Source organism: Poecilia formosa, unplaced genomic scaffold, assembly GCF_000485575.1.
Source record: "Poecilia formosa unplaced genomic scaffold, Poecilia_formosa-5.1.2 Scaffold278, whole genome shotgun sequence".
Classification (NCBI taxonomy): Eukaryota; Metazoa; Chordata; class Actinopteri; order Cyprinodontiformes; family Poeciliidae; genus Poecilia; species Poecilia formosa.
Window position 1 is genome coordinate 41706 of NW_006800217.1, and position 13569 is coordinate 55274.

The window sequence follows — 13569 nt, forward strand, 5'->3', positions numbered from 1 at the left end:
AGTCCCAGTTAAATGACGTTTAACTGAAGTCCTAAAAGGGGTACAGGTTTTGTTGTTTTTGTCTTTTTTAATCTTTTTTTTAAATCTCTTTCTCTTCCTCACATGCTGTTTTTAATTTAATTATGTAAAGCACTTTGAAATGCCTTGCTGCTGAAATGTGCTATACAAATAAAATTTGATTGATTGATTGATTGATGTGACGCCAATCTTATCCACCGATATTAAAACTGCAGTCGGTGGACCCCTTGTTTTTAGTCCCCAACCTAATCACTAATGTCAAACCTTTTAAGGTCCATTCAAATAACTGCATTCTGACTTGTGAAGCATTCAGACAAAAGACAGAAATTAAACTCAAGTGATGAAGGTGAATTCATCACTTGGTGAGGAGCTGTTAGTTCCTCACCAGAGAACTAACAGCTGAACACTTGGTAGAGTAGATAATTAACTAATGGATGTCCTGATGATCTTTGCTTGACTTTAAGAGAAAAGTTCTAAAACTTAAGCAAAGTATGATGAAATTGACCTACTCTCAAACTAGACATATTATATCCTATTAAATTACTCTAAAATGTTTCAAAAGCTGGTCCTAAATAAATATATCCTGTAATTTAATCCACATTTGATGAGTTTCTTACAGGTAAATCGCCTTTTTGCCAGAAGCTTCTCCGCCGTCCCGTTCAGAACGAAGACTTGGAGGGAGTATTCCTGACTGGAGTCCAGTCCCGCCACTGTTGCTCGGCCTCGGGTGGTGGTCAGCATCAGCTCTGGTTGCTGCTCTTCTAGAAAAAAAATGAATGATTCATCAATCTGTATTCTGCTGTCCTTTCAATCCACAGTGAAAGCTGCTTAGTTCCTCGCAAAACTATTGACATCTCTTGAATGTTTTTACCTTCTGTCACATTGTCACAAATTTCAATGTAATTTGTTGTATTTAATGTAATAGGCCAACAAAAGGTTGGACGATATGGCTGAAAATGTATCACAATATAAAAGCCTTTCAAATTAGCCGATATCAATAATTGTCAATATTGATAATGATTGATTAGTTTTATGTTTTAAATATCTGAAATACTGCCAATCGTGACCTTCCCTGTTTTATTCGCAGTTTTCACTTCACACCGTTATTTATTTTTAAGCAGTTAGCCCAGTGCTTCTCAATTCCAGTCCTCAGGCCCCCCTGCTCTGCATGTTTTAGATGTGCCTCTACTCCAGAACAGCTGATTCAAATAATTGCATGACCTTCAAGTACTGCAGAGGCATGTTAATCACCAAAATATTGAACCCAGGTGTGTGGCAGAAGGGAAACATCTAAAACATACAGGGCAGGGGGGGCGTGAGGACCGGAATTGAGAAACACTGAGTTAGCCTATGAGGCATGGTGGTGAAACCTGAAACTTCTGTTGCGCAAATTTCTCAACAGGTTGTTGCTAGGTAACCAAAGAGTGAGTGAGTTAGTTGATACCACCAACATTTCTTAGCTTAGAGGCTAAAGTCTTTCCTATGCCTTCATAAGAAAGGCTTGGACTTCTGATAGTCCAACATACTTCCCTCTGAACATAAAGCAGGGGTTGTTTCAACTCTATTTCCAGACTAATATATTTATTAGGGAATCTTAGAAGTTATAACTTTCACCAGTTTAGCACAGCTTGGAAAATATTCTCACCTGACATTGTTCTGACCCGAACTTTGTATCCTTGAACGGGACCATCGGCCTCCTTCCACTTCATCTGCAATCGGTCCTCAGATAGAACGGTCAGCTTCAGACGACCTTGGCGGTAACGAAGATTTGGAAAAGACCAACATTTAGGATTTAAAAAGGATCTCTGTCTGTTGTTGAGGTGATTATTCAGGATTTTTTAAGATCAAAGGCTCAAACTGGGATGCTATCTTGGTTCCTCTCGCTCTCCCATGGCGGTCTAGCCCCTCTCACTTCCTCCTACACAAATCAAATCCCTCTCTTGTTCTGACTTCATCTGCATAATTTCCAGCAGGGGTTTCCCAACAAGTGGTATCTTTCATGTCCCTGTCGTCCTGCCCTCTATCCGTCCTCATCTCCAGCTGCCCCCCATCCGTCAAAGCAAGCCCTGTCCTCTGGACTGGAGCAGAAACAGGAACAGGACGCCAAGAGGGTCAAAGGGCATGTCAGAGCAGCGTCACTCAGTTACAGTATGACAGGGTACTGAATGTAACATGTAGTGGTGTAATAGAGGGAGGGGAAAGCGGAAACAAGGAAGACAGAGGAGAGCAAACATGAGCATGGTGAATCCCAGCAGACTGTTTACAGCTGATCTGTGAACCTCCAGCACTCAACAGCTCCTTTCTGACTCGGATTTACGCAGACCATCTTCATCCTTGGACAAGGGGGCGGGGCCACAGGGGATCTGATGGGTCTTTGCAGAGAAAGGGTCAAGGTTTCAAAGAGAGCCTCTAATAACAATAGCATTTCCAGACATGCAGAAGAAAACTGCATCTGTGCTCTGATTTAAGATTTAAACCTCATCTCTATTTTGTGTCTTACAAAAACCTGTTTGAAAATTTCAAATTCCAAAAATACTTTATTTGTTGGCAGGAAAGATCTCTTGTAGCAGTCTGTACTATAGCAAATTTGAATAAGCCTCTGACTGAAGACCCTCTGTTTTCCAAAGAAAGTCTCATGAAGAGAATAGTCAGGGTTGTCCATAACTTTCTTGATTTTTTAAAGAATTCCTCTTTGCGAGAGCATCTCCAGAGCTTCCACAGTCGAAAAAGCAGTTAAACACAGAAATACGTCTTAAAATTGGTACATTTACTTAAAAATGGGATCAAAATTTCTAGACTTTCTTGTAAGTTTAAAGGATCAAAGAATATTACCCTGGCCATGAACTCCTGAGGACAGCAGCAGGAAGATACTGAGCAGGAAACACAGCATTAGCCTTAGAGACGATGGTCTGGATGCGAGGAGGTGAGAAGACATGATGGAGCCTGAAACAATAAAATAATAAATGTTCAAAGTTTACTTATAGTCTGTTTTGTTTTAATTTTGGTCTCTTCTTTCAATTTATTTCCAGACTCCCAGACATTCCTGTAACCATTTAAAGAAATATTAGTCCACACTTCTCCATCTCTCTATGGAGCAAATGTGCTTTTAAGACACCTGATAAATACAGAAACTTCATCTTTCTTTAATAAGTAATGGCAATGAAATCTGTCTGTTTGTGTCCATCTGAAGTTAGATTTTAAAAAGTTTAGGTCCTGCAGTTAATTTCAATGTGTCCTTGGAAAGGACAATTCTAGAAATAAAAGATGGTGTTATTTTACACTTTTTAGTTGATTGCAGCATGAGCTGATGATGACAATGACTTAGGTGTATACTATCTGCATGTAAACAGGAGGTAAGAAAGAAAAAAAAACAGTTTTTATGCTGATTTTTTTCTGCCTTGTGGTTGCACTGTTGGTGTTTCTTCCGGTTGTTGAACCACTGAAATCCTGTAGCTTTGCAACTTTCCTCACAGATTCGAACCTGGATCACAGAAAGTCTGGAGAAGGTGACACTTAGGAACGTTCTTTTTAGAAGCACATAACATTTTTGAGGTGGTCTAGTCTGGAATGTAGGCCATCTATATGACTTAAATTGCCCTTTAGGTTTTAATGATCTTTTAGAAGCCACAGACTCCGGTGTAAACATCCTTCCTATAGCTTCACACATCCCTGTTTATGGATCTCTGTGCTGCCTTACTGCGCTCTCTGTGCTGTGAAAATCTTTTAAACCACCTTTATGTACATTACTTCCAACCAAAACTTACCATATTCAATGTGATTTTGATCAACAGATCTTTTTTTGGACTTTGGCCGATTTCTCGCTCATTTTTACAATAACAATCTTTATTGTCATTATAGAACCATGCAATCAATTACATGGATTATAACGAAAATGGTGAAAATAATACTACAGGGCATTTAAGGCCCTTATGGCTACCAGGTATAAGCTGTTCTTGAGATTATAGATTACTTGTAGTACCTAAACAATGCTGTTCTAAAAAGTGAAAATGGACTCTTTTCAAACAAGAGATACATGTCATTACTAGAAACCTCCTACAGCAATAAGCAGCATTGAAAGGTCCTGTGTTCAGAAAACAGGAAAAATCTTTCAAAGCACTGACATGCAACCTGAACGATGCTTAAGAATCCCACTCTATAATTACTTTGCTTGTGGTGGCAGAATATTGGAATAGGTCTCTTATGTTAACTGAGATTTGTTCCTTTTGTATGCTTTTGTTTTTAAGTTGAGAAATCATTTTCTTTTTTTTGGACAGTTGGTTTATCGCTCTGGTTTAGATAATGTGCAGCTGGAAGGACAAGGACTTTAACAGGAGCGGCAAAAACAGATAGATTAGCAATGCTTGGCAACAGCTGATGGTGTCATCCAGGACAAATATAATCTCTGCAGCTCTGATACTGAGCCGTTACACAGTAAAAAAATAATAAAATTGTTGACTCAACTTCATTCCTTGTTGCTTTGACTCACTTAAGTTGCATCAACTTTAGCCGCCAAGTTCAATACACCTAATAAAAGCTGTTGCTACGACTTTAATTATGTTGACTTGATTGGTTTTAGGAATTACATTATTATTTTTTTTTTCTTTTTTGTGACTTTTTAACTAATTTCTAAGTTAAGTTGCATTGTTACATTTTTTTCTCTACCAATCATGACAGCTATAAACAGTCATGCAGTAACAGTCTTCAGTAAGAGGCTTTTTCATATTCATTGCAAGACAGACTGCTACCAGAAAACATTCCTGTCCACAGCATCACCATTCACAACGAGTCTTAAAGAATGACAAAGTTACTTAATTTCCCTTTGGGATCAAAAAATATTTTTCAAATTAATTGAATTAAAATGGGTTCTTTGCTAAGTTGCATCAAAAAACTTAGTAAAGTTTACTAGGTGTGAATAGCAAACTGCCTGGGTTTAAACTTAGCCCGAAGACAGATGTCATAACATAAGAGACAAAAAATACATTCCTACAAAATTGCTTAGATAATGGGAGAAAAATGTTCAACCAAAATGCCTCAGAAAGTAACATACTGATCAAGATCACTTTGAAATATTCTAAAAAACAAAAACAAAAAAAGTCTAACATCTTGGAAGCAAAATATAGAAAATAGGAATGCCCCAAGCTTTTCTCCTACCATTATTATTTGATTTTGAGTTTTACAAAAATGTTCTTCCTCATCAGCCGTTTCCTGGATAAAACCCAACTCGTCAGCTTTTCCCATGGGAACTCTACTTGAAAGGATTCAGACTACAGATTTGTCAGTGCTTGCCCCATCGCATACCCTGAAACTTCAGACAGCTTAATGATACACAGGACAAACACTCAAGACTTTAAGTGCCCATGAAAATACCACGCCTCCTTCTCAGTGGGACGATTTCTAACAATACAACAAGCAAACTTGTTATATTGTTGCTGTCAGCACTCCTGTGAACTTTCATTTGCAAGTCTTGCCTAAATATGATGATTTTGCCAAAATTCAGTTATTAAAAAACATTGCTCAAGACCTTAAAATCTAACCAGGTCAAACTAGTGTTGGGAAGATTAGAGAGTTTATAGTTTCATAAAAGCCTGACTGAAGTCAAATGAAAGCAGTAGTAGGCAGATGACCTTTACAGAACTGGTTCAGAATTGTTGATGATTGTTTTCTGTGAATAACAGCACTGTGTAGCAAACTCAAGCTGAAAAACTGTAATGACCTTTCACTGACCCATGATTATGCCTCAGATTGCAAAAAATTATTCCAGACTTGTGAGCAGAGTCAATACAAAATTATTATTTTTTTACGCTTTTTGTGTTTTTTTTGTTTTTTTTTTGGACAAACTTCAACTCATTTTACTTTGGATTTTATGTGACAATACACACACCAGGTACTGCGAAATGGAGAGAGGAAAATGATAAACAACTTTCTCTCTGTCAAGTAAACCATGTTGTGAGTACTGGGTGACATTTGTAAAGTTACACAGTAAAAAATTAAAAGCAATATTCAGCTAAATTTAGCCTGTCATAAAAAAAATGACTGCGTACATTTCTCAAAGTCATATTTTCACTATGTTATTCATGGTGACGTACAATGTCAGAGCTCCAAGCTAAATACTTTATTCACAGGGTAAATACAAATCAAGGAGCTTACAAATTAAATATTTAGTAAGGAAGCTAAATATTTAATCTGTAAACTAAATATTTAGCTCCAATCTAAACATTTAACTCTGACTGAAATATTGCCCCAAATTAAATATTTATTTTGCTAACTAAATATTTAGTTTGAGAACTAAATATTTCACTCACACTAAAGTCGTGAACTAAAAGAAAGTTGTAGTGGCTGTGGGTGATATGCTACTGGGGAAAGTTTCTACTGTTTTAGTCTTTGTCTTGATTTTTTGTTGTTGTTTTAAATCATCTTAGCACATGTTTTTAAAAATAGATCTGGACAGTAGAGAACAGCCAGCAGAGACAGCACAGCGCTGTGACGAAGCTTAGGAAGGGATAGATTATATGGCAAAACCTCAAGTAATAAGGGAATAATAAGTGAAGCAGACAGCAGTCCCATAATAACTATGCAGTAGGTCCAGATTCATAGCTCAAGCTAAAACGACATTTCCCCTGGACAACCATTCCCCTCGTGATACATGATGGCATCAAGACTTGAGCGATCTCAATCTTTTCTCTGATCTGCCTGCTGTGTTCCTTGGTCTTGGTGATGCTGTTTGTTCACTCCTGTTATCTAACAAACCTCTGAGGCCTTCAGAGAAGATTTGCATATTGACGGAGGTTCAATAGTACATAAAGACTTCTGAAGGCAGACAACTGAATTGGGTTTTATTGAGTGTCAGACTGCATACAACTGTATGCCACATTTTAAAACGTGTTAAAAAAAAACCTATGATTTTCCTTCCAATTTTGAATTCTACTGCATTTGAGTATAATAAAAGAACTTTGTGACAAGATGTGAAAAGATTCAATAGGTTTGAATGGTTCTGCAAAGCACATGGGCCTACTATCTTAGTAGACTAAACACCAGTTCATTCCTGGAGCTTAAAGGCCTTTGTAACGCTTGAATGATTTAGCTCAATTACTTATCTCTAAGAAATCTTCTGAGAATGGTCAGCAAAAGGAAGTCATGATAAAAAAAAAAAGATTTTCCCACAGAAAAACTATCCAGAAACTTTAAGAATTGGGAAATTGGGAATTGGGAAAACCTTTAAAAAAGCTCAAATTGGTTTCTTTACAGGAAACAGTTCATAGTAGTTAAATATATTTAAAAAGTTATAATTGTTTTTGAAAACAATTATACTTTAAGAATCGGACAAGGTGGTCAAAAGTAAACATTTAAAAAAGGTCTATTTAAAACTGCAGTCCAAATGCTATTTTACATTAATTTAAGGATTTTAATTGACAAACACGGCCCAGTTAACCTAAGACGTTTTGCATGTTGCGTAGTCAGAAAATCAACTTAGCATAAGTTTTAGTTCATGTTTGAGGCTAAACAACAATAATAACCGAGTACTTCATAGCCTGCTGCTTATGTAAATAATGTAACTCTATGTAGACAATTAAAACTTAAAAGGCAACTGACCTGAAGGCCACCAGGATTCACCTTACAGCTCAAGTGTTGTCCGGTCACGCAGGTGTCCGTTCAGGTGTTTCCTTCTCTTCAACAGACGGTAGAAGCTAAAAAAAGGTCCGGGAAAAAATAAAGGTGTCCCACCATCTTAGTTGCTCTTTGTTCAGGGAGCTGCCAGGTGATGTCTTACCTGGCCAGGTCGACGAATTCCAGGTTATTCCGTCAGAAACTCTCCAAACCGCATTCCACTGGAGGGGATGTCAAAACGATTCAGCAAAACCTGGAAACGAGCTCTCCTCGTGTCCGTACTGGAGAAGGAGCTGGGTCGTCCGGCTGCTCCGCTCCGCCATGGGAGTGGCTCTCCAAAGAATGTTTTAAAAAGTCAGAGAAAGTCAGCCCAGAACGTCTAAGCCAGGCTTCAAACCGCGGCTCTGCTCCAAACCTTTTTACTTTGCTTGCCAACACCACAGGTTCGGTAACAAGTAGCTGTAATTCTGATATTAACACGGCTCAGTGGTAGAGCACGCGCACCGCGTGGAGCGGTAAGTGCTCACGATGATTGACCCTAGTTCGATTCCCAGCCTTGGGAGGTTTGCTACGTTTTCTCCTTCTTTCTGTCCAGCTACTAATGGATAAAGGCCACTAGTGCTATAAAAATCTTTAAAAACATAAAGCAGTTGCTTGTTTTTGTCATTTTTATTTGTATGAAGAGTACGTTTAAGGGGTGTACTGACCCAACTGAAAACTTCATGCCAACAGCAACGAACAAATAGGATTTCGTAGGTCCAACAAAATTAATGCAAAAATATGTGGAAGTAAATCTCAACTTACACATTTATGTTGCAACACAGCAACCTGTTACAGGAAGTGAGAAAAGTAGTTATTCAGAGAAAATTCAACGCCAGAAGACAAGGATTTCACTGCAGAAACGTTGGACCTGGGCATTTTGTGCTTATCTATCCTACCCTGCCTAAAACTAAAACTAAAACAAACAAAAAAAATCTACTTTCAACTAAAGTTTCAGATTTTTATGCAGAGAATTATAGCAAACATCTGCAAGTCCATGTTTGTTAGCCCCAAACCCCCCAATCTACCACTTCACCTGATGTGAAGATCCAATTATTTCATGATTTGGTTGGAGACAATGATGGAGCAGCAGCATGATCATGCAATATATGCATGATCATGCATATATTGCCTTGTTCTTCACCATAATAGACTGGCTCATCAGTCAAATTGCTGCAGCTTATTCATCCACGCAGCCCCCACTTCATCACTGAACATGGCGCCCAGATACTTGAAACCGTCCTCTTGAAGCAGAAATGGGCCCTTCTCCCTCTTCTCCATTACGGACCAATTGAATGTTGAGTCACAGAAGCAAATGACTGAAACAAATTTATTAAAAATTTAAATAAGATGTAAATTTTTACACCCTTTTCATTAGTCTCGTTTAACTGAAAATTATACACATCAAAATCTTTTCATAAATAGCTATGCAAATCACAGACATACTCTTTAGCAAAAATAGCTCATAATAAGGCACAGCTTTGAAATATAAGAAAAAGCCTGGAAAATGTTAGTAACCTAACCAACATTGAACCAAGCTTTAAATTTACAGGCAGAGCGTTTTAAATATTGGTCAAAGTATCCTGATAAACACTATGAAATTATATTTAGGTCTATGACATCTGATAGCTGCTTAATGTCAAGCTGTATGGAAAATATTAATATTGATGCAACAATCAATGGCCAGAGTCAGGAAATGGCTAACTTTCTCTTAATTATCAAGTGGAATAATGAAAAATAATTTTTCCTCACATCCATAAAACACATCAGAACTAAGAACTGTGAGCACTCTTCTTTTAAACACACACAGGATCCTCTTAATCCTATTAATCGGAAAAAGGATGACAACTTTATGATACAACACATAAAATAGAGATGATTATCTAATTTAGTCATTTTCTGTTGGATTCAAAAATTTCACCTCAATCAAAGAACCTGTAATTTTTTTTTTTTTTATCATATTCATTATAGCCCTTAAAAAATAAAAATACTGAATATGTGAAAATTGGAACCAGAATTAATAGGAATATTTTTTCAGAATTGGTAGATTTATGTTACACATTAACTTTAGGGGAAAAAAAATAAAAATTTGTCCAAACTTATTCTCCACTAACTATCAGATTAACATCGAAGATATCTCCAATGTGGCTGATGGATAAGGAAAAAAAAACTCCATCATCTGATGTGTCAGATGATGGAGTAAAGATATAGCACTGTTTCTTCACCTGTCAGACATTATAAATTCATATTTGACTGCATTTGCTACAATTTAATATCAAAATATCTTACTTTTTGTTGCATTTTAAGTCCATAGAGAAATGTATAGATAAGGAAGCAACAACAAAAAAGAACTAAAAGAAAAAAACTAAGAGGCTTGTGTCACACTGAAGCCCTTCAGATAGAAGAAAACAGAAACGAAGAAGCTGGAAGAGCTTCTGTAAAAGTTAAGGAATGAGCTGGGTGCAAGTGGGGTTTTGTCAATGCAGTGAGATTTCTTGCTCCTCCTCTTCATCGTCATAGTCATCAGCAGCTGAATCCTCACATTTATCTCCGTTCTGCCGAAGTAATGGCAACTGCAGCTCTGAACCTTTACTGCTGAGCTGCCGAATAGAAGGAACCTTATCTGATGGGGAGAAAAACAACATGGGTCAGACGCATTTCAAAAAGGGAAAATTATTCATACCTTTGGCAGAATTTGATTTTAAATTTACATAATCAAAGAGTTTCTTTTTGATTGGAAATGGGAGGCATTTCTCAAAATGTAAACAATGTAAAAGGCGCATCAATTCTGAAGATAAAACAATTTCCTTTTTTTTCATTAAAAAATGGCATGTTGAAAAATCAATAATGAACGGAAAAATCTTCACTAGATTACAGAAATAAAACACTTGAGGGTGTTTTCTAGTTGGACTATTAAGATCTGAATAAAACCATGACCTGCATGAAATTGGTACATAGAAGCAACAGTTTTAAAGCTCAGTACATGTTGTGGATGTTCATCAGAATAATTTTGGACATTAAAAATGGATATTAAATTAAAATCTAGGAGATGCCATGGATCATTGATCCTGCAGGGATGTAGGAGGTGGGGGAAGAGGGAAACATCAGACTGGACCAGGCATGGAAGGTAACGTCTTTTACATACTTACTTTTGGAATAGTATGTTTTGAGTCCCACGTGTAAAGAAATCCCACAGAGACACACTGCGAACCCCAGCCAGTTCAGTTTGCTCATTCTGTCTCCCATCAGAGATGCTGCCAAAAGCAGCGTACAAACCTCCTACAGGAAACAACAAGCGATAAATACAAATGGGTTAGATTACAGCTGGAAGACCAGAAACCACAGTAGGTCAGAAGAACAAGAGAAAACAGCAACGTTGCTGCACCTCTTGGGTTATTTTGACAGATGGATGCACTATTAAACAGTAAAGCTCCTGTAAAACTGAACTTAAAGTCTAAATTCTTTTTTTTTTCCCAATGGCCCTAATTCACTTTCATACGAGTTAAACTAAAATGCAACAAAATTTTACGTTTAGAGACGTCTCGCTCTCACACACAACCTGTCAATCCGACTAGTCTGAGAACATAACACTAATTTAACAAAGAAATCCCCTAATTTTAATAAAGTCGTTTAATGTGTTAAAAATTGTTAAAGAATATTTAATGTATTAAACTTATTGATCATTACACAGATCAATACGTCATTGAGCCGTTAAGAGTAAAAAATATTCACGACATTAAGACAGTCCAAGCAAATGATGTTAAGGTAAATGATCTCCATTCTCAAATTAAATTGTAAACCACAATATACACAGAATGTTACAAAAAATCTAAAATAAAATGTTCTTGCTAAGTTTTCTGGCATTTAGCAAATAGAAATAATTTTAGTGATTCTATCCAACTTAAAACAAGAAAGGTTTAGTCTGATTTCATTTCATACAATGAGAAATTAAGTCAAAAGGTTTATTTTTTTACAAACCTTTTGATTAAGTTTATAAAAATATCTGTTTTCAGCCGTAAATTACATTTTCCAGATTTAGGCTTTTAATCAAATGTTAGACTGCACTTTATTACAAAACTGTTCAGTTTGAATATCAGTTCAGAATATCAGTTATTTTCAAGGATCTACACAGAAATGAAGCAAGTTCCAAACCTTGAGAACACCTAATTGAATTTCAAACATTTTCAAGGATTTCAAGCACCCTGACCTTAAAGATTCCTGATATCGACAATGTGAGGCTGGAGGTTTTGGAGACGAGGAGGAACTCAGAAAAGCCCAACCCGAAGGCCAGCGTGCCGCCTGCGCTCAGCGTCATGAGGGAATAGAGGAGTGGAGAGAGCTCCGTCACCCGGAATAACTTCTCCGAAGCACTCAGGCTCAGCGCTGCAGAGAGAGGACGGACACAAGACAAAGATGGTGGACACGCTACAATATTTATCCTAATAGAAGGATTCTTCTTTAAGGTTGTTCTTCAAGCTATGTTATCAGAAAGAGCATGGATCATGGCTCATTTTAGAGAAATTATTTGTTACCACATTAGATCAAATTATCAATAAACATAACATTTTATGTAGTAATCAGTATGTGTTTTGTAAAAAAAAAACAACAAAAAAACAACTGCATTATGGATATGCTTGAAGAAATGTCAGCCAGAATAGACATAAGCATTATTTTGTAGATTTAAAAATAAGCTTTTGATACCATTGATCACAATATTATGCTGGAGAAGATAAGTAATTATGGTATTAGAGATCTTGCTTACTAATCGGTCTCCTGTTACACGGTGACAGTTCTAACAAATATGTCAAAGAAATAGATTTTTGATAAAAGTTATATATTGTTGCTTTAACTATGCTCACCTTCATTGTAGAGAAAAAGGGGAAAAAGTCCAAGAAACATGAGAGGCTGGAGGTGGTACATGGTATCGATGGGATTCTGAAGACCTGAAAAAGAACAAAATATCAAACAAGCTCAGCTGACTTTGTGTTTTTAAAATTCACCTCCAAACTAAATAAATGATAGTTTCATACTGAAAATGACTCAAGACCGACCCAGCTCCGCTTTCTGCATGAGGACCTGAGTGAGGGTCCAGCGGATTCCCCCGATAAAGGAGGCCAAGAGCACCATGATGAAGCCCTCCATGTTGAACTGAGTTGATTCAAATGTAAACATAAAGAGGCCGCTGGAGATCAGCAGGACCACGAGGATCAGGAAGGGGTTCTGGTTAAAAATGGGAAAGAAGGAACAGACAGACGCTGTGGTGAGATTAGAATTTGTGTGTGTTGGAAATGTTTTGATGACTTTCTCAGACTTCCATTTTTCAGTAAAAAGAAGACTGTTATTATTCTGTACTAACAGAATGATAAAGCATTGACTTGATGTACTAAGAACCAAAAGGAAAAAAACAAGTAACATTTTGAAACAGACACTTATTGAAGGAAGAAACTGCATAATTCCAAAAACTAAAGGAGGCATTTGAGGGAAAAATATTCCATCATTATGAAGATTTCTGGGACCATTAAAATGTTTTCTAATGGTTTCTAATAGTCTTCCCCCTGATCATCGTCAAATTTGAATGCAAGAAAACTCTAGTACTGTGGGATTTGTAAAGGATTTCCTGAGCTGAAACAGGAGACAGAGCTTTTTATGGAGGTAAATTAGGGCCATGCAATTTGTTTACATTTCTTTTAAAACTGAGAAAAAGATTTAAATCTGAAGAAAAAAAATTCAAAAGTACTTTTCAGACTAGTAGTTTTGAATTATTATTATTAGGCCCGAGCAGCTAAGCGCTGCGAAGGCCTATTGTTATTGTGCTGTAAATTATTATTGGGGCCTGCCATAAGCAATGCATAAGGAGAGCAGTGACTGACCTGCGAAGCAGGTCAGTAACTGCCTCCATGCATTGCA

The 13569-nt window shown here is 37.0% G+C and overlaps 2 protein-coding genes across 5 annotated transcripts in view; both read right to left on the minus strand.

The window, feature by feature from the left end:
• Positions 1 to 8127, minus strand: part of LOC103151306 (collagen alpha-1(XX) chain-like) — a 39030-nt gene extending 30903 nt beyond the window's left edge. The window contains exons 1-5 of one of the 4 annotated variants that reach the window (XM_016681366.1): positions 7787 to 8127; positions 7630 to 7684; positions 2851 to 2961; positions 1664 to 1768; positions 636 to 779 (exon numbers count right to left, since the gene is read on the minus strand). In XM_016681366.1, coding sequence (XP_016536852.1) covers positions 636 to 779; positions 1664 to 1768; positions 2851 to 2953 — 352 coding nt within the window. In that variant the 5' untranslated portion in view covers positions 2954 to 2961; positions 7630 to 7684; positions 7787 to 8127. Of the gene's footprint in view, positions 1 to 635; positions 780 to 1663; positions 1769 to 2850; positions 2962 to 7608; positions 7704 to 7786 lie in introns of all 4 variants that reach the window. The other 3 variants (XM_016681365.1, XM_007571289.2, XM_016681367.1) reach the window with 3 other exon arrangements.
• An 851-nt stretch (positions 8128 to 8978) lies between these two features.
• The window catches only part of slc35h1 (solute carrier family 35 member H1), an 8678-nt gene continuing 4087 nt past the window's right edge, over positions 8979 to 13569 (minus strand). The window contains exons 6-10 of the mRNA XM_007571288.2: positions 12714 to 12882; positions 12522 to 12605; positions 11870 to 12045; positions 10812 to 10941; positions 8979 to 10285 (exon numbers count right to left, since the gene is read on the minus strand). Of these exons, the coding sequence (XP_007571350.1) occupies positions 10140 to 10285; positions 10812 to 10941; positions 11870 to 12045; positions 12522 to 12605; positions 12714 to 12882 (705 nt within the window). The 3' untranslated portion in view covers positions 8979 to 10139. The remainder of the gene's footprint in view (positions 10286 to 10811; positions 10942 to 11869; positions 12046 to 12521; positions 12606 to 12713; positions 12883 to 13569) is intronic.